At 48.4% G+C, this 21,708-nt stretch overlaps 1 protein-coding gene across 1 annotated transcript in view; it reads right to left on the bottom strand.

Moving 5' to 3' along the window:
• The window catches only part of Slit1 (slit guidance ligand 1), a 144,410-nt gene that overhangs the window by 107,997 nt on the left and 14,705 nt on the right, over positions 1–21,708 (bottom strand). The window contains exons 2-4 of the mRNA XM_052185962.1: positions 20,523–20,594; positions 19,912–19,983; positions 14,200–14,271 (exon numbers count right to left, since the gene is read on the bottom strand). Coding sequence (XP_052041922.1) covers positions 14,200–14,271; positions 19,912–19,983; positions 20,523–20,594 — 216 coding nt within the window. The remainder of the gene's footprint in view (positions 1–14,199; positions 14,272–19,911; positions 19,984–20,522; positions 20,595–21,708) is intronic.

The raw sequence follows: 21,708 nt of genomic DNA, 5'->3' as shown, positions 1-21,708 counted from the left end.
AATCCGACTCTCAAATGTGAAACAGAATCTAGGGTCTGGCAAATATTTTTGTTCAACAGTTCATTTGAGCCCCTTTGCCAGAGGACGGCTTCCAACTCAGAGTCTTGGGTCAGGGGAATGTCATGCTTGGTTCACCTGCTGGTTTCACAGCGTGATCAGAGGGAGGCCATGCTCTGTGCCCAAATGCACCCCTTGCTAACGACTGTGTTGGGGGCACCCCCAAAGTTGCCGTGCCTGGGCTTCCAGTTCTGCATACATCCTGACAGAAATGGACAAAGCTGCTCCTTCCAGGGAAGAGGGAGGAGTGGACAGCCCACCGCCCAAGTCAGGCAGTACCCTCAGGGTTTAGGAAGCCTGCCCCATGGGGGACAGAACACACAGAAAGGCTTCCCCAGATCTCCTGCCCACTGTGCCCAGCTTCTGGAACAAACCGGTTCCCTCATCCTCGGAGCAACTCTTCATGAGGCTTTGAAATTGCTCCCAGGTTTATCTGCATTTTCTTCCCCTCGCTCTGAACACCCCAGGCCTGAGGGTGTACCCCACATGAAATGCTTTCCAGATGGCTCCCAATGTTTGCCACCCTCCTTCAGAACACAAACACCCGCAGCAAACACACACCCAGGTGCCTGGCACTGTCCTCTGGGTGTGTGTGCTTCAGTTCCTTTAATGTCTGACAAAATGGACTTCAAGGGAAAACCAGTCAGGAGAGATAAAGAAAGTCATTTCACGCCGATTGGGGAACGATCCATCGGGACATTGCAGGTCCAAACACAGGCGACAGCACAGGTGAATCCTGTTCCATAAAACAAGCCTGTCAAGAAGAAAGTCACAGGCCAGCCTAACCTGGTCACCATGGGGCCCGCACAGCAGCAGAACAGAGACACGTCGCGCTAACGACATCCTATCAGACGAACTTAACAGATGGAATGCTCTGTGAAGCGTTCCAGCCCTGCATTGTCGATGCACATTCTTTTCAGCAGCTCCATGCTTTCTCTAAGATAAATCTTCACACATCGGGACACAAAACGAGCCTCAAAATCACAGGAAAGATGAAACCACCTCTTGCATTCTACCAACCATGAAAACAACAGCAAGCAAAAACCAGAAGAAAAAAATAATCCACAAACTCATGGAGGCCAAACCACACACCACTGAATGAAGAAATCCTAAAATTAAGAGAAAATGAAGACACAACACAGCAAAAGCTATGGGAAACAACAGAAGCAGCCCAGGAGAGAAGGAAGCTCATCACCTACAAACGTGTACAATAAAAGACTAGAGGCTCAGTGGGTAAAGGTGCTTGCTGCCAAAATCTTATTACCTGAGCTTAATCCCCAGGCCTGAAAGAACGGCCAAAAGCTGGCCCTCTGAACGCCACACACATGCAATGGCATTCATGCACTAACACACACACACAAACACATACACACACAGACACACAGAAACACTCACACACACAGACACACACATATAGAGACACACAGAGACACACACACAGAAACACACACAGACACACACACATAGAGACACACAGAGACACACACACACAGAAACACACACACATAGAGACACACAGAGACACACACACACACACAGACAGACACACAGAAACACTCACACATACAGACAGACACACACACAGAGACACAGAGACACACACACAGAAACACACACAGACAGACACACACACATAGAGACAGACAGAGACACACACACACAAACACACACAGATACACAGAAACACTCACACACAGAGACAGACACAGAGACAGACAGACACACACAGACACACACAGACACACACAGAGACACACACAGATGCACCTACATACACAAAAGGAAAATAAACTTTTTAAATGTATTAAAACAAAAAGATTGAACATGAACAACTTACAATGACCTTATAGCCTTGGAAAAATAAGTGCAAGCCAAAGCAAGGAACATCAGACATAAATAATTAAGAGCCAAACAGAAATTGTTGAAGTAGAAACCAAAAAAAAAAAAAAATTACAAAGAATCAATGAAAAAAGTAGGTAAATTAACCGAAAGAGAAACAGAGAACAGCAAGATCAATAAATGGAAATGAAAATAGAGACATTACAACAGATACCAAGATAGTCAAAACATTGTAAGAACATGCCTTAGAATTATATTCTATTAAAATTCAAAAGGAGATGAGACTTTGCCGGTGGATAGGACCTGCCAAAGTTAAACCAAGGTGGGACTTTAAAAAATGTAGACAGGTCTATAACAAGCCAACCATACTGAAACAGCAATTAAGTCTCCCAACTAAAAATGTCAGTGGGGCCTGGGGGATGGCTCAGTAAATAATGCTTATTACACAAGTAAGAGGACCAGAGTTCAAATCCACAGAACGCATGCAAAAGCCAGACATGGCAGTGTGTGTCTGTAACCCTAGTGATCCTGTAAGACAACAGGAAATGAAGTGACACAAGACACTCTGCCACAAACAAAGTGGGAAGCATGGGCTGATACCATGATGAAAGCATTTTTATTGTGTATGCACGTTTTCACTCACAAGTATGAACATACACGTCACACACACACACACACACACACCACCACCACCACCACCACCACCACCACCACCACAATTTTGAAAGCAAAATAAATAAAGTATTTAAATCTCAGCTCAGAAAGCATTGCTGTGGAATTCTATCAGGGCTTTAAAAAAAGAATTAGCACCAATCCTTTTCAAATTATTCCATAAACTAGACACAGAAGGAATGTTTCCAAACTCAGTTCACATAGCTAGTCATTACCTTGATACTCAAACTAGACAGATACAAAAAATCATATAATAATTGCTCTAATAAACATAGATTTGAAAATTCTCAATAAAATATTTGCAAGCCGAATTCATGACCACATTTTGTTAAAAAAGACTTAGAAACAGAAGCAGGGTTGGTTAAGAAGAACGCAGAACTAACAGGAGCGGGCAGGGCAAACCAGGATAAGGGCGTCGGGCTGCGAGAATGATCAAAATACGTTATGTGTATGTATGAAAATGCCATAATGAAACCCATCATTATGTATAATTGATGAATGCTAATAAAAACATTTCTAAAGCACAGGCAGATCTTAACCAGGGAAGGAAAGTGAACAGAGCTGACGTCCTTGAAGAAAACCGTGGCTCCAGGTCCATTAAACGGTGACAAGGCACCATGGGAAAACTGGCTCGCAGCCACCATCAGCTCACAAGACTCATGAATACTAACAAGTTACAAATTGTCTCATTAAAATGTGAAGGAAAAAAAATGTTCGACGTAGCACCGCTACATCCCGGTGCTAGGAAAGCTAAACACGAGATCTTAAGTTCGAGACCAGACTCCGCTACTCAGCTATTCAGGGAGACCCTGTTTCAAAAAAGAAAAGCTAAGGTGCGAGAGATGGCTGTATGTGTAAGAGAGAGCTAAAATCGCTCCCTGCACTGCACAGATTTAAGAACCTAAGTTCAATTCCCAGAACCATGCAGAAGGAGAAAACTCCTTAGTTGTTCCTTAACTCGACATACATACTGCAGTATGGATACCCACATCACACACACACACACACACACACACATGCACTCTTCAGGTACACACATGCACACACACACACACACCATCACCACCACTACATCACCACCAAAATAATAATACATTTTTTTAAATAAAGAAAACTTACAACTCATATCAAAGTCTGAGAATTCTACTAGGAAGCTGTCACCCAATAGACTCTGGTGACTCTAGCCTGTCAGTGGCTGTCTTTTAGCAAGCCCTGACACCAGACGCAATCTGACCCCGTAAAGCCCACTCTTGCACTGGTTCCGGCTAGCCCACTCTGTCAGGGTTCTGGAAAAGATAGTTCAAATGAGCCAGGGACTTTGGAGAGACTTGAGGGTGTCTGAACCAGTTTTTACTGTTCCTTTCCCCAGCCCGCACCCCCAAGGCTACCTGCAAGAACAGGGACACTCCGAGCCCCCTGGGACCTACTAGGCTCATGCAGATTCCTCATTAATGCTGGGGATGAAGCCAGACAGGTATGAGGTGGAGGGACATCCGGGAGTCTCCACCTTGAAACAGAACATTGGGTGCAAGAGTTAGGGCAGGAACAGCTAACACAACAGTGGTTCCCAGCCAGAAAATATATCTTTTTTTTTTTTAATTTCCCACCATGCACCCAAACCCAGCAGTTGAAAGAACTGGGCTGTTAAAATAATCTGCATCAATAATGCATCCTCCCAAATTAATCAGCTCCCAGGCAGGGCCTCTCACTCTGCAGGCTGACTACAGAGTCTGCCCACACTGCCAGGCTCAACAAACCAAAGACAGCACACTGAAATAGCACACTGAATTCTAGCACAGACTCAGAGCATCCTATGGAACTCCACCAACTGTGCTTTGAGCTCCTTGGGACCCCTGGCCTTGATGTGTCCTAAGATCCCAGAGCAGGAAGTGGAACCACTCGAGCTACAGTGTTTCCAGTAAAGGGGGAACTAAAGGAGATGCCGCCCCAGGCCATCACCATCAGACTGGAGTCTGTTTCCAGACATTCCAGGCTACAAAAGCCTATCTCTGTCTCTCTGTCTCTGTCTCTGTCTACCTGTCTATCTGTCTCTCTCTCTCTCTCTCTCTCTCTCTCTCTCTCTCACACACACACACACACACACAGGGCTCATCAGACCCTACCTACATGTGCACATGCCTATCATGGCTCCCAAGTCCATCTTCATCGGAACCCCTGCCCACCTCCTCCCACCACTAGGAACACCATTTTTTCCTCAAACACTAGCTCTGTGCTTCTCTAGTTCCTGGAAGCAAGGGTCATGTCCAGGGCTTCCTGTGACTGCCCTGATAGTAAGGCCCAGACAACTCTTTCCACACAGCATGTAACATGCCAGCGGCAGATGCTTTTAGGCTGCACACCGGCCCTGAGCCCTGAGCGACCCACATCACATCTGCTGGCCACAGGCCAAGGCTGAACCAAGTTGTGTGGAACCAAGTCCACTAATCGGGAGCCTAACCCGTGGGAGCACAGCGTGGATCCCAGAATTATCGAGGAAGGGAAGAAAAGCCTGGTGATCTCAACACGCAGCCTCTGAACAGCCGGCCAGCAGGAATATGGTGAGTCTCACCAGCCTGACAAACCCACTTATGCCAAAGAAAGCAAGACAACCCCAAACCCTTGTGAGACTCTTCAGCCAGTGAGGAAAGGAGGGTGCAGGGTTAGGAAGAATACAAACGGGCTGTAACTGAGGTCCCAATGGCCACTAAGACGGCATGATGGGCAATGCAAGCCAGGGGCCGTCTAGGGCTGGCTAGATAAAGAGAAGGTGGCATATCCAGGTGGCAGTAAATTGAAGAAATCTTGGTACAATGCCATTAAGTCCACTTAGGTGACATAGGACAGGCAAGTCCTTGAAATCAGAAAGCAGAACAGGGAGTTAGGGCCACTGTTTAAAGGAGACAGGTTTGGGGAGACTGCCCCTATATGTGGACAGTGGTGATGGGGTGCAGCTAATGCCCCTGGAGAGTAAGTAGCACTCTCTGTGGTTAAGGCAACCGTCCGCTGTACAAACTTTGCTACAGTGTCATAAAAGGTCGAGAGGACACTGAGGAAGCAGTAACCATTTCTCCCTATGGAGGCTGGGCCAGTTCAGACCACTGAGAGAGAAGCCTGTGAGACTGAGGTATAGGCCGGTGGCCCTCCCACCCTGTCTCAGGACCAGTGAGCGGGAGAGGAGGTTTTACATGGAGAGTCTAAGACTCATCTGCCTAGTCACCTCGCTGCCTGTCAACAACTCCAGATTCCTCCTCCTAGAAGATGTAAAGTCTGACTCCTTCTATGCTTGTTTCCAGGGAATCTCTGCATAACACTGAGCAGTGGGGGCCCTGCTCATGGCGCAGATGGTTTTCCTATGTGTCCACGGACACTTTTTCCACCTCCATGTGTGACAGCACTCCTCGGGACAAACCCACCTTCCTAAGAAATCTTGGAGGCAACCTCTGTTTGACAACTCTCTAGTTTCCAAGGTTTTCTGTGACAAAGCTGAGTGGCCTGGTGAGCCTGTGTGGCCAGCATGTCCCCTGCTTCCACAGTCAGATCTGTGCTTAGCCCGGTGAGCCTCAGTTCCGCCGCCATAAGACACGGGGTTGCATGGGATTGTAGCCACCGAAAGCAGAAATGGAGTTGAAAGTGTCTGGCATGAAAGACTGAACAGATGGTTATATAACAACTCCATGTTGCAAATGATATTAAACTTAATTTTGTATGTGCATCTTGGAGAGATGACTCAGTCGATAAAACACCTGCCACATAAGTTTGAGGATCTGAACTCAGATCCCCATTCCTCTCACAAAAAGTCAGGAACAGCAGCACGCATGTACAGCCACAGCACTGGGGGGAAGGGTTGAGAAGGAGCACAGAGACAGGTAGATGTCCAGAGCTCAGTGGTCAGCCGGTCGAGATGATAAGTGAGCTCTAGATTCAACGAAAAACACTCTGTCAAAAACTGAAGGAGAAGGAGAACAGTAAGAAAGATGCTACCAGCTCTGGCCTCCAGAAACATACATGTCTACACATGCACCTGCATGCACATATATGCATGTGTGCAGATGCACACGCATGCACACACATGCTCGTACACTTAAACACCCATAAGCAAATTTGAACACTAAGCCAGGCATACTACTACACAACTGCAGTCCCAGCACCCATGAGGCAGAAGCAGAAGATCATGAGTACAAGACCAGTGTTGTCTATAGAGTCAGTTGCAAGCTAGCTATGACTACACAGTGAGATAGTGAGACCCTATCTTTCTTTTCTTTTCTTTTCTTTCTTTCTTTTTTTTGCCATTAAGTTTGTGTTTATTTGCCTCAAAGCAATAAATAACTTTAACATCCTAAGTTTTCATGTACCAATATGAATAATTGTTTTTCCAACTTAATCATGGTTTTTTTGGTATTAGATCTCTACAGAATATGCTTATTAATTAATGCATGCTCCTATATCTTTTTTTTACTTTTCTCTTATACATTACATCCTGACCAGTTTCCCCTCCTCCACTCTTCCCAGTCCCTGTCTCCCCCACCTCTCCTCCTCCTCCCCAGATCCACTCCTCTGCGTCCCTTCAGAAAAGAGCAAGCCTCCCAGGGGCATCTACTGAAGACAGCATAACAATAAGATCAGGCGCAAACCCTCATATTAAGGCTGGAGGAGGCAACCCAGTAGGAAGAAAAGGGCACCAAACACAGGCAAAAGAGTCAGAGACACCCCCAAGTCCCACTGTTAGGCGTCCCACACAAACACCCAGCGACACAGTCATAGCGCACATGCAGAGGCCCTTGAGACCCCTTCTTAACAGCAATCATCCACACACCAAATTTTAAAAAAATAAAAATAAAAAGTAAAAGTATTTCCATGCAAGCTAAAACTTTGTTAAACTGGGCGGTGGTGGCGCATGCTTGTAATCCTAGCATTCTGGGAGGCAGAGGCAGGCAGATCTCTGAGTTGAAGGCCAGCCTGGTCTACAGAGTTCCAAGACAGCCAGAGCTGTACAGAGAAACCCTGTCTTGACAAAACCAAATCAAAAAAAAAAAAGTAAATAAATAAAAATAATAAAACTTTGTTAAACGCCTTCCTTGGTGGGACAACGAAATCCCTAGTCCATTAATATTCCAAAGTTCAATGCCCTTGCAAAATTATTTGTGTAGACTTCAAAATATAAGAGGAAAAACCCCTCACTCCCTATGTCTTCCCAAACATCTCCTGCCTGCATGCACCTCCCTACTCTGTGTTCTCTGGCTTAAGAATGAGGTCTGCCTGACACGCTCTCTCTGTACAGCACTACAGCTCTGCTAGCACAGCGCCTGCATTCACTGGGCATCCTTATAGGACCACCATGAAGCCCGTTTGGGGGGACACCCTGGCTGTTGGTAACAGTGAAGACCAGCATGGTTCTGAGCCAGTTTGGGGCTGGGCTGAATCCAAAAGCGTGGGCCAGGTCTGTGTGGACAGTCATCCATGCTGAGCACAGAGGCTGGCTGGGCGTACAGCTGTCACCGTGAGGCCGGCCGCCCTGCCCTTTTCTCTGAGGCTCCTGAGCAGCCCAGTGGGGTGCTTGCCTTTTTCTCTCCCATCTTGACAGCAGGCACACATTTAATGATGGGAAGGCACTTTGTGAATCCAGAGCACTCAGTAATTGCCAACTCATTCTCTGACTGTGCTCTGCCGGCTATGGAGGTGATCATCTGCTCTGAGGGTTGGCATCCTGGGCTCTCATTCTACCCAGAGCAAGCAGAGTAAATACCCGACAGGGTCTCCACTTAAGTCCTCCCCAGCACAGGGCGGGCAAGACCTTCCTAAGCAGGAACCAAAGAGAAAGAATGTGATAATGCTGCTAATAAGGACCCTTCCACCCCAACTAACTCAGGACCTGGGTCGACGACCTTGACCCTGAAAATCTTCATAAATACACACACACACACATACACACACACACACACACACAACTCTAGTTTACACAGAGCTTAGCCATAAGACCATGGCTTTGGGATTAGATGGGCCTGAGTTCAAATCTAGACTCTCATGATTCTTGTCTGAGACTAACAGGTATTAAAACAGATTCCCTGAGATAGATAAATAAAAAGTTTGTAAAGAGAGAAACAAGTTTGGGAGATGGGATCACCTAAATCTCCCTGAGGTTGAAATTGCATGTGGAAATGACATTTTCATGAACTCCTTCCTACAGGGCTCAGGGGCTGTGGACAAAAGGGTCAGCCATTCTTCCATGTTTGAATTCTGATGACTTCTCTAGAGAGGCCAATCCCAGACTTCACGGAGAGGTGAGGCCAGGGGCTTGTCTGTGCTCCAGCCTGTCTCCTCAGCTCTGACAGACAAGAAGTTTTGCTCTGGCTTGTTTGGGGGTTTTTGTTGGTAGTAGACAGGGTTTAACTAAGTAGCCCTGGCTGTCCTAGAACTCTCTATGTAGACAAGGCTGACCTTGAACTCACAGAGATCTGTCTGCATGCCACTACTCCTGGCTTGGAGGTTTGGGGTTTTTTGTTTTCATAATTCTGTTTTGTTTTTTTGTGTGTGTGTGTCTGTGTATGGTATGTATGAGAACAGGCTCATGTCATGACACACATGTGGAGGTCTGAGGACCACTTTTAGAAGTCAGTTCTCCTCTACCCCGTGCTCCAGGTCAGACTGGTTGTCCAGTTTGCATAGACAAGCACCTTTACCTGCTGAGCCATCTTTCAGCCACTCCCCAGAGCCTTATGACACACGAGAATGTGCTAGAAGCAGAAAAGTCTCCTAGAGATGACCCTGCTGGGCCAGCTTCTCCCCTAACCATTTACACAAGGCCACATCTATCGTTAACACCTTGAGCCTCTCATAGCCTTCCTGTCTCTGGACAAAGCTCAAGAACTTTCTGGAAAGAGTGATGTTAAGAAATGATTGACACCCAGCAAGACTCCTGGGGAGGGGGGACGGCACAGACAGGAAGGAGGCTCCATCAGAGCTGGGGGCCACCAGGGAGCCCCACTTCCCACATGGCCGTCTGCATCTTCTCAGAAGCTGGCTTGGACGTGTGGCAATAGCGAGGTCACCTTCTGCTTCGGGTAATTTCCCTCGGAGGCGAGACAGATCCATTCTGTACAGCTATTTGTTTCAGTGGAGTAGCCTCCTGCCTCTGATGGGGGCTGGGCCCTGGCGGGAAAGGATGCTTTGTTCTTCTGACCAGTGCTGACAGTTTAATTAAACCCAGCTTGAGACAGGGTCATGGGGGTCAGTCATTCTTCCACAGGGCTGGGCAGGCTCCACAGCCTGGCTCCCACCACCAGGGCCTTGTTAATGAGTTATTGTCGTCCTTATGACAGGGATATAGACACACACATGGGAAGTAGATGCTCTGAGCTGCCTCAATCACTGCCCGCCCCTCCCAAACCTGCGGAAATCTGCAGAGACCAAGAAGTCAGTCTGGGCCGGATGCATAAGGGCTTCAAAGCTAAGCAGAAGCCTGGGGAATCTGAGTGACTGAAGCATCTGAAGATGAATGAAGGATGGCGCCATCCCAGAGAGTGTCTTGTCTGTCAGATGAGGAGTTGAGCCAGGTCACAGACAAGCCCCTGGCCCCACCCAGCAAGGGAAGTCTGGGATTGGCCACTACAGAGAAGTTATCAAAATTCAAACATGTCTACCCTCAAACCTGAGCCCTGTGGAAGTCCACGAAAATGATACCCTCTGAGAATTGAGTGACAGGTAAAAAGTTGGTTCAAACCAAGGTAACCTGCTGCCAGGTGCAGCCGCCCCGACAGGAGACTCGGGTGTGGCCTATCTCTCAGACAGCACCTATGGTGGACTGTCACCTCCTGGACAAGTGGACACATTGAACCTGTAAGGCTATCCAAGTTCCACCAGCCCTGCTGGCCACAGCCACAGACCGAGCAGCAAAGAGATGATGCTGAGATTCTAAGCTAAGGAGGAGAACTCTAGACCAGGCTGAGTCTGCAGAGATGAGGGAAGCCAATACCGATGCTAAGCTATGCTCAAGGGTGGGGTCACTCTGAGGCGGGAGGTATAGGAGTTAGGTTTGTTCCCCCCAGAGCAATCCCAGCACCAATGTCCAATATCCTCTGAGACCTGCCACCGTGCTAATGATGCTGAGGTAAAAGTTTTCATGTCTCTTCAGCCTCGCAACAGCCTTGGGATGTGGGCGTTATTTTGATCCCACAAAGGAGCAGCTGGATCCACGGGGCTAAAGGAAGCCACACCACGCCTCTGGGACTCGTTGTTTGCTCCAGGTTTTATAGCACTGAGCCTTCTCCGGTGCTAGACCAGCATTGTAGCGCTGTGATGCCTCCCTGCCCACCAATGTTAGTTTTACCTCAGACACAGGGGCTTTCCATTAGTGTTCAAAGCTGGCAGGTTTCCTACCATAAATACAATCCGTCCTTCTTAAAGAACATCTGGGAAACACAAAAGAGAGAAATCACCCGCAGTCAATCCCCGCTAGAATTCTGCAGTCATTTTCCATGCATTATTTAGAGCAATTCAGGGATCAATACAACTCTGGCTTTTGATATCACAAACATCTGCATGATTTGACATCTCCCGCGAAGGCCATTTCTGATGACTGCTTAAGTACTCCATCAAGCAGATATGCTGGAATTTGTCTAACCACTCCCCTGATATGGAGCATTAAGGTTATTTCCACATTCTCTTCAATGTTCTGAATATGGCTGCAGGATGCACGCTTATGCTGGGGCTTATCTCCCTGGGGTGGATGGATACTCAGTGGTGACATTTCCAGGTCCTGGTTTAAGCCCATTTTCGAGTTCATTATAGACCCTCAGAGTCCCAGTGCCTAATTCTAGTCCTTCTGTCTAACTGCTCTCTGATCCAAGGTACAGCACCTCTTTGGGACATCCATTGTTCATTTGGAAGGAATGGACAAGTTATCCCAACACCAGGGGGACTGCCACTGTAGAACACACAGTAGATGCACTTAACTTCTGGAAGCTGCACAGACAAGATCAACTGGACCGTACCACCCTGGCCACACCCTCTCCAGCACATTTGGTTTCTCTCAAGTCCACTGCCATACTGACTAGCAGAGCATCTGCATGAAAGTCTTTCATTTTCTCCAGATGTAAAGGCTTAGGAACAGATCCCTCCGAAGCAAAGCGAGAACCAACAGAGGGACCAGAAACACAGCACTGGAGCTGGCCTTAGCACGCCTTCTTAAGGGATGCCAAGGACTTGGAGCTAAAGAGAGAGATTGCTACACCAGCTGACTGCACAAACCCCCACCACCGTTGGGCCTAAGATGGACTCATACTGTCCCTATCCCCAGATCTCCAGGGGTAGCACCCAAGACCCTACAAGATCTGATCTACATGGTTACAAGTAGGAAAAGGGTTAACACTGTGGCTAATGCAAATGGTTGGGGCAGTGACATCATCGTTGCCAAGGAACATCCTGGGCTCCTTGATGGTACAGAAAGGAGCAAGACAAAAAGGTGAACGGAAAGAACTAGAAACATTCTCACATCTCAGTAGCTGTTGGGGACAGCTGTACCTGAGTTCCTGTCCTGGAGAATCTAGGAACTTGATGGTCATACTTTACCCACCCTGCTCCCCCCCGTCACCCCTACCGGTCCTCAAGATAGTATGTCTGAGAGTTTCATGACCAGAACAACTAGGGGACTCAGAATCAGATGTTTATGTCACCGGAACATGGTGGGGAGCAGCAAGTAAGCACTCCCTTATCTGTCCCCATACAGTCACCGCCATGGGGCCTGGGTGAGCCCAGACACAGGAGCAAGGACTCCACCTGTAAAACTTTGCCCAGCCACCTCCCACAGAGATGCCCTTTTCAAGATGGCTCCTGCTGGAGGTGCACAGGCTGCACAGGCGCCATCATGACTTCAAGCCTTTGCTTGATGTTGGTGGAACATGCTGACTGGTGTTCTCTGCTAAGTCCGGCTGGCTCCTATGCCTTGCTTACAGAGTCGATTCAGAAATACGGAGAGGCTGGGGCATAGCTTCGTAGTAGAATGCATGCTCGGCACCTGGGAGGCCCAGGGTTCCAACCCCAGCATCAAAGCAAAGAGTGAGGTAGAGAGCAAGACAGACCTGAAGAAAACAAGCTCTCTTCGCTCAGAGCCAGCTATGGGCTGGAGCCCTACATAAAAATGTCCTCCTGCCAAACGCAAGGGAGCAGATGCGAAGCAAGGCAGGAAGTATTCAATGCACTGGCTTTAGTTTAGAACTTGGAAATGCCATCCACCCCGCCCCCACAAGAGCTTGAGGCCACTGCATCCCTTGGCTCCCAGCCCAGGGGATTGCCAAGAGCAGGTGTCCTCTTCTCCCGGCCCCTCCCTCCTTGAATGGATTTCCATATGCCGATTTGGTTACAAAGTCTGGCTACTTAATATTCATTAAAGTGTGGAAGACCTTTGCTCCAAAATTCCTATTGAAATACGAAACAAGGATATTGTTTTGCCTCTCCAACCTTGTCTCCCCAGTGGTAAAGCGGTGAGACACTCTTTCTCACAGTCACATGTGGTAGGTGCAGGAGCTCCTTGCAGGGGAACCTGCATGATCAGGGCCATAGCAGACATCCATGGCGGGCCACCCAGGAAGGACGGCTGTACACCCCAGCTCAGTTGGTAGCTGAGCCAATACAATTCTTCTTGAATACAAAGTTCAAGAAGAAACACTGGCTGCCAAAAAAATTACACTGAGAAAACCCAGAGCCACCTGACCTCTGATGGACACACTATTTCCGGGACTGTCTCCCATTCCCTACAGAGGATCCCACCTCAGGCTATCAAGATTGTTCACTAACAACCATTAAGAGGACTCAAAAAAATCTCCCAACTCAAAATTTGAAAATCCTCTAAAAAACTAACAATAGGGCACGGTTGTGCTAAGTAGTTATAGAATGAAAAATTAAGAAAAACGTGTTATTAGAGAGCAAATGGGAGGTTCAAAGTTAAGAATGTCCTGATATATGAGGTAGTAGTCCAATAATGAGCTCCCCACCTCAGAGGCAGCCGAACGAAGACGGAGCTGCACCAGAGCTTCCTTAGGAAGTCTCAAAGGCCCCCATTGAACCCCAGATCCCACAAAACGGAACAGACTGTAGAACAGCTCAAAACCATGGAGGACCATGCAGCGACAATTAGTAAGTCTCCTTCATTCTTGGAAGAAGTACACTGGCAGCCAATAAAATGACAGCTTTGCAGCCAATAAAAACAATGGCTTGACATCATTGATACTAAATCCAGTCACAGAGCACATGATTCTAAAGGTAGACGGAGCTGAAAATAGAAATAGCTTCAGGAGGGTTTAGTGGAATGAATAAAGGGTCAACGCAAGACAGGCATGCAAAGGCAGTGACAAGGGAGAAAGTGTCCACAGCAGACTGTACGCGCAGTTGCAGACACGCCCTCCATGATCCTGCCACCCGCAGCACCGTGTGCAGCTGGATGCACTAGGATTCTTTCAAGCTCTTGCCTGGAGAAGTTTCCACACAGACTCTGATAGAAAGGTCTGGCCTGTGATGCCCAGATCCAGGGAGCACAAGGCCAAGGTCTGAGCCTCACCACCACCACCACCACCACCACCACCACCGCCGCCGCCGCGCGCGCACACACAGGGTGGGTAGCAGCCCACGTGTGTAACTCACAGTCTGGACAAAGCCTGGTTGTTCTGGAACAGTAGTTCCGGCAGCACTTGCAGCTGGTTGCGGTTCAGCCGTCTGGAAAAACGTAAAAGGAGAGAGTCACCTAAGCATCCGGCGACAGCAGAGGACACTCAGAAAGCACTGCATTGCAAGTCATTAGGACCTGGACTGGAATCCCTAGAGGACCAGAGTAGAGGAGGCATCTCCTCTAAGGCACGGCTCATCTATGAGTGACCACTCAGCCGTACTGCATCGAGGGGGGTAAAACTCTCCACGAAACAGCTGCAGGCATCCTTTCTCCTTTGTTTCCCATCATCCCCTGCATGATCCACCAAGATCTGATCTCAAGACAATCCCAGCTGTGAGTTGTGTCCTTGACCTAATGAAATATGAGCTCCGTCCTAAAGAGGTAGGGCGACTTAGTTGGCCGGGACAGCACTGGTGTTTGTTTGACTGGCTGGCTGGTTTTTTTCTTTTGGTTTTGTTGTTGTTGTTATTTTTATTTTATTGTTTACTCTGGTTCTCTTTAAATGAAAATATCTTCTATCAAAAATGAATGCTTTCAGATGATCATGAGAATGCATGCCTTTAATCCCAGCCCGTGGATGCTGAAGTAGGAGGATCGTTCTGAGCCTGAAGATGGGCAAGCCTACACAATGAGTTCCAGGACAATGTGAGACAGCTGAGGCCAAATCTCAAAAGTGGGGGGAAGTTAGATCAGTGGATAGATAGGTAGGTAGATAGACAGATAATAAATGCATGGATAAATGGATGGATAGATAGATAGATAGATAGATAGATAGATAGATAGATAGTTGGATGATTGAGAGATAGAAATAGATGATAGATATATAGACAGATTATAGATAGATGATAGACAGACAGACAGACAGATAGATAGATAGATAGATAGATAGATAGATAGATAGATAGATAGAAAATGGATGCTTTTAAAAAAATAAAAACTCGCTGGGCGGTGGTGGCGCACACCTTTAATCCCAGCACTTGGGAGGCAGACAGGCAGATTTCTGAGTTTGAGGCCAGCCTGGTCTACAGAATGAGTTCCAGAACAGCCAGGGCTACACAGATAAACCCTGTCTCAAAAATAAATAAATAAATAAACAAAATAAAAATTAAAAAATTTAAAAAAATAAAAAAATAAAAACTCCGCACTGGAAGTAGTGGCACAAACATCATTTAATCCCAGAACTCTGGAGGGAGAAGCTGACAAATCTCTGTGAGTCTGAGGTCAGTCTACCTGGTCTACATAGTGAGTTCCTGGACAGCCAAGGCTACACAGAGAGATGCTGTTTCAAAACAACAAACAAATATATAAATATATCAAAATAGGGGGGAAAAACTCAAATTAAAAGGAAAGAGACACTCAAACACCAGCATGTCCCTTTCCGGACACCCTAACCATGCTTTCTAATGCCCAAGGGTGTGCTTTGATAGTTTTTATTCTTCTAGGGCAGTGGTTCTCAACCTCCTAATGCTGTGACCCTTTAAGGTCCTGGTGTCCCCCAACTGTTTTGTTGCTACTTCATAACTGTAATTTTGCTACTACTATGAATCACAATGTAAATATCTGATATGCAGAATATTTGATACACAAAGGCCGGTTATCCCCACAGAGGTCACGGCCCACAGACTGAGAAGCACGCTGTTCTAGGGCAGATGGGAGCATTGCCCTACACATGGGCAGGAGCCAGAAATCTGGGTCTGGAATCTGCCTGACAGGAAGACAGAGATCACAGAAAGGCTCCACACCTGCTATGGGAGGATTTCTTATCACTTATGAGAAACTATAGCAGATGATAGTAACTAAAATTTGAGAGACAGAGAGAGAGAGAGAGAGAGAGAGAGAGAGAGAGACTTTTGCTAAAGTCTCCAGCAAGGCATCTCAACAGAGTACTACACTACACACAGGCCACCCAGATTCTTCTCACTGGATGTGAAGAGACAGCTCAGGAAAACAACAACAACAACAACTTCTGGTGGGAGAGGAAGAGACTGAACTCCACATGTCACGCAGGACCTCATCTGTGGTTAGCTCCCCTGAGGTCACCTTGCGTCTAATATGTAAGAATGGCCTTTGTCACCACACTGGGAACCATCATGTTCTAGCTCAGGACAGACACCAGATTTACAGCTTTAGGAGATCAATCGGAAGAGATTGACTTTAAAGGGCAGGTTCCTAGGGAAACACAACACTGCCTTGTAAGAAAAGGGACTACTGATGTAAGCCTTAAAGCAACAAGAGCAGACACCGGATCTCCCCCAGCCCCTTATCCCCACTCCAATAAATTAATCCGGTATTTACACTGCCTGGTAATTGCTAGGTTTAAGTTTGTTTTGTTTTCCCCCAAGACTTTCTCATTTGTCTGCCTTCAATTTTTGAAAACATTCAGAAGGGGGAAGGGAAGGGAAGGGAATTCAACAACTAATTTAAAGTGGAAAATCAAAGAACATTCAAGGAGTGAGCCTCATCATAAGAGACAGAAGGATATCTCAGGAGGAAAAGAGTGGCTGAGGGCTCCTGCCAGTCTCTGTCTTTCTCAGCTCCGGGCCCCAGGACAGATGCTCTAGACACACAGGATGGAAACAGAGTAAAGCATGGGCTTCCTCCTCTCAAACGTGACAATGACGCTCTCATCCGAGCCCACGCCCTCCTCACAGCAACCCCACTGGGAAATGTTTAATGCCATCATCTTGACATATAGCTTGGCTCTTGCCAGGTGCCATCATGGCTTGCTGACATCATGGAGTTGCCCTCTTGAGAGTTGAGGCAGGTTGTGACACCAAGAGGGGAAGTGGTAACCTGAGTTAAGCCGTGCCGGCTTCTGAAGCTTGACCTTTTGCGTCTCCCATTCCAGCTCACATCCCCCATAACTGACCACCCATGCTTGGTGGCCTCTGTGCAGCAGGCTAGCCCAGGCTATGGCTATGACCAGCAGGGCCTCACACTCCTGCTTCTATACCCGCTTTTCCTAATTGCTTGTGAGAAGCAGCTATGTCTGCTCTCAACCCTGTTTACACCACAGGTTCTTAGAAATAGGGTTACACAATTCAATCAGCTTCATTCACAAATAAATGAAATGCTGCTGGGAAGAGACTCATCTATATGAAAATTATGTTGGCTGCTTTGGAGAGATCTTAGAGAAAAAAAGGGAAAGCTGCCAATTGAAGAGCTGTTGAATTCAGTAAAAAGATTTAATTCTCCACCTAAATTGCTTCCAAGGTGCTGAAAAAAAAAATCTCATTCTACCTTCAAGAAACCCAAACGGAAAAAAAAAAAAAATCACACAAGGTTTATGTGTGTGGTTTGGATGAATAAAGCCAAACAGAACCCCAGTCACTGTCTCATACTAAAAGGAAATAGAAGAATTCTTGGGGGTGAGGCTGGGAAAGGGGCCAATAAATGTACATTTCCATTTTAATTGAAAACGCTATATTCACAGATTGAGTGTTTCTATTCTGACTCCCTACTCCCACCAGCTTTCACAAACTGATCCCTGCGGTCTACCACAAACCAGAGCAGATGGCCGCTGCACTGGCTGCTCACTGAAGGGGTGCACAGTGCATACCTGACACCCCGAAGTGTCCCAGCTCAGGGAAAGAAGCTGAAAGCATACAGAAGTGTCAAGGTCTGCAGAGACAAGTCTCAACTGAGAAAGGAAGTCCCTACCAGGCCTCAGGTGGCAGCAGCTTGTACAATGGGTCACGGCTCCTCAAGCCTAGGCTACTCCCACCTCCTCTTCGGGCCACGCCTCCTCAAGCCTAGGCTACTCCCACCTCCTCTTCGGGCCACGCCTCCTCAAGCATAGGCTCCTCCCACCTCCTCTTTGGCCCACGCCTCCTCGAGCATAAACCCCTCACACCTCCTCTTCGGGCCATTCCTCCTCAAGAATAGACCCCTCCCACTTCCTTTTCTCTAAGGCCGGGTAAAACCAGAGGGGAGGTAGAATGGAGTAGATTCAAGTCAGGCCCGCAGAGCCAGGTATCTTATTATAAGAGTTATACAGAAAGCAAACACAGAAATGAACATCTGGCCTGGCACTGGATGGCTGACTGCTCAGTTTAAGGCCTGGGGGAAGCGGGAGGCTTCTGAGCTGCAAAGAGACAATGAAACAAGCACGCCCCTTTCTATTGGTTTAATGCTTTGTTTTCTTTAAGGAAAAATGAAAAGAGAGAGATTAATTAGGTCGAACTCTAATCTCCTCCTCTGCGCTTGCGGCTTAGCCTCTAGACCTAGGAATCTCATCTGTGGAAGGCTGCCTGCAGCAGAGTTATCTCAGGGCTAGGCCACATACCACAGGGCCAAGGGCTCCACAGAGCAACTGGCAGGGGAGGACGGATGCTCAGTATTAGCTGTAACTGCTATAGAAATTCACTGTGAGAACATCAAGGGAGTAAGGGGGGGGAAGGAGAGGGAGGGACCTGTTTTTCCTCTACTGCTCTATGTGCTTGCTTATCTGTCTGTCCTCTCTCTTTCTCTCTCTCTCTCTCTCTCTCTCTCTCTCTCTCTCTGTGTGTGTGTGTGTGTGTCTGTCTGTCTCTGTCTCTCTGTCTCTCTCTGTGTCTCTCTGTCTCTGTATGTATGTGTGTCTCTGTCTGTGTCTCTTTGTCTCTGTCTGTCTCTGTCTCTGTGTCTATCTGTCTCTCTATATACATACACACACACACACACACAGTCCTCACTTCCTGTCTTTCCTGCCTCACTCGTGCTGCAAGCATACCTCAGTGGTGTTGATGCTGTTTTCTGTCTGTGTGTGTGTGTCTCTCTCTCTCTCTCTCTCTCTCTCTCTCTCTCTCTCTCTCTCTCTCTCTCCACACACACACACACAGTCCTCACTTCCTGTCTTTCCTGTCTCTCTCGTGCTGTGAGCACACCCCAGTGGTGTCTCTCTATATGCATACATACACACACACACACACACACACACACACACACACACACTAGTGGTGTTGGTGGTATTATCTTGCCCTTATCTCCACCCAAATGGCTATTTCTAAAATTTTGGTAATTTGCTAAGAACATACAGAAATACGCATTTCTAGCCATTATTCTGGTCAGTTCCTTAATATGAAATGACCTTTCGGGTCAAAGAACATGAACACTGGGACTCTCCCAGTTAGCATCTGCATCCAAACCATTTTTGCTGGACCAGATGGGCGACTACCACAGAGAGACACCACTAACCCCTGTCCTCGCCCACCAGGTCCTTTTCCTTTTCATGGTCACCAGGGTGAAATGTAGACAGCTCACCACGACCAGTTTCAATATTAAAAGCTCCACTGGGGAGCAAGCCACGCGGAGCCTGAGCTCCGAGGGCTGCTCGCTTCCTCACTGCTGTGCCGTGGTCCTGAACCTGCGACAGCAAGCCTCAGGTGTGGGGGTTCTCCCTCGAGGGCAATGACTTCGTTTATGAACACACCAATCAAGGAATGGCAGCCACACCTCAGGAGAGGCGAATGGAAGGAATTCCACTTATGCAACCTTTTGCCTCCACATGTTCTTAGGGACAAACAGGAGGCCTGCCCGGAGGGCGGGAATGGATGTTGGTTTCCATTTTTCTCTTGATTGCCATCTCACAATGCAACATCAGGCAGGGTGAGGCTGGGGTCCCCTCCCTAAGCACCCCAGATCTTATAGCAGCCTGCTGATAAACTCTGTCAGCCCCGTACCCTCCCCATCCTGCACCCCGTACTCACAGTCGCTCCAGCTCCTTCATGTCATCGAAAGCTCCGCGCTCCACAGCTCCAATCTGGTTCTCCATCAGCTGCCTGGGAGGCAAAGAGACAGAACAGCTACAGGATGCTAAACAAGGCTTCCTAGGAACCAACCGCTGGAAAAGGGAGGAACCCCAACGAACTTTGCCAGGGCAGTGTGGGCCGGGGGGTAGGGCGAGGTGAGGGGGCAGTGGGAGACACTCCCAGGCCCCCCCTAGATCCAGATGAAATGGTCACAACTTCACAAATTCCCCAACTCAGGATCTTCAGTGTGGTGTTCCTCCAGATGAGGCACAGCTGAGCAGAGACCGATAGACTCCCCATGCCACCTGCTCTGCCCTCATCCCAGAGGCGGAAATGGCTAAGAGGTGCCCCGCCCAAGTCCTCCGCGCCCATTCTTTTCAGCCACATGGGAGGCAGTAAGCTCTCTGGGTCAGGACACTCAACATCAGCCCACTGCACCCACTCAGGAGGCCCCTGACCCCACGGTAGAAGGCCTGTGCTGGCTTATGGCTCTCAAGCTCCTATCCAGAACTCCAGACCCAAGGCTGGGGTGAAGGTAGAGGCAGACCCCGATGGGGACCCGTACTCACAACACTCGAAGCTGCTTGAGCCCAGCAAAGTCGTTCTTGTGGATCCGAGTGATGTTGTTGCCGTTGAGCTCCCTGGGAGAGAAAGGGAAGGAAACAGTGAGGTGAGTGGTTCGGGTCCATGGCTCAGTTCAGACTCCCCTCAAGCCGTCTGCCCATCAGTGAGGTGAAGCCCAGCATATCCCCTCCCCCTGCACCCCGCCATCCACCACGAAGCCCAACAGGTGGGGGCACTGGAGCATCCCATGTTCCTGCCGCAGGAACAATACATGTGGCTCACTGTTGAGGCATGCAGAAACCCCAAACATGGTTCCGCCCTGGGGACTCAGCCTAGATGGAGAGACAGATCACAGAGGTATCCTAGCCAAACCTCAGAATCCCCAACCACAAAACGAAGGGCGCCCATTGTGACAGCCCTCATAGTGTTACACAGGCACAAGCAGGTAAGGACCATGGCTGCCCTTGAGGACAACCACAGTATCATCATGGGTGACGGTGGTTCATATTCTGACAGGAGAAGCAGCGGAGAGCCATGCAGCTCAGGAACTGAGGACCAAATGACAAGGAAGACCTGCCCAGAGGAGGCATGGAGCAAACTCAAGGAAGAGCCCGCTGAGTCAGCCTGAGTGTCAGAGGGGTGTGAGAGACAGCCTGAGAGTTGCGGACTGTGGGTCCAGGCAAACCCAGAGCAAGCAGAAAAAAAGCAAGGAGCCGGTGAAGGTCTCACACAGGGCCCATGGACCTTCCTGGGCGTGGCCAAGTAGAGAAGGCTGAGCCTACTGCTCCATCCCCAGGAGCCAGAGCTACTGATGGTTTCTCCTCCCACACCATCCTAGGCATCAGGCCCTGCCTTCCCTTCCAAAGTCAGGTCCATCCTTCCCTTGCCCCATCTCCAGAAACTAGAACAGATCCTGCCCTCATGTCTCCATCCTCATGGGCACGCTAGACAGACCACACCTCAGAGGTCATATGGCCCCTTCCCACTCAGCCTCCTAACGCTTGCTCAGTCTCGATCCAGAAAGGCCCTGCTCAGCCTCAGGAAACCAGGCCACTCTGAGGGGAAGGTTCTTGCACTGACTCAGCCACAAGAGTACACAATCAGATCCCATCTGGCCCCGCCAGCCAGCATCTAACCCATGCCTGGATAGGAGCTACACTGACTGCCCTTCCCAACCACTGTCACTGAAAA

This window comes from Apodemus sylvaticus, chromosome 1 (assembly GCF_947179515.1).
Source record: "Apodemus sylvaticus chromosome 1, mApoSyl1.1, whole genome shotgun sequence".
In the NCBI taxonomy this organism is placed as follows: domain Eukaryota; kingdom Metazoa; phylum Chordata; class Mammalia; order Rodentia; family Muridae; genus Apodemus; species Apodemus sylvaticus.
Note: the sequence above shows the minus strand (reverse complement) of the source record. Positions and strands in the feature narration are given on the sequence as shown.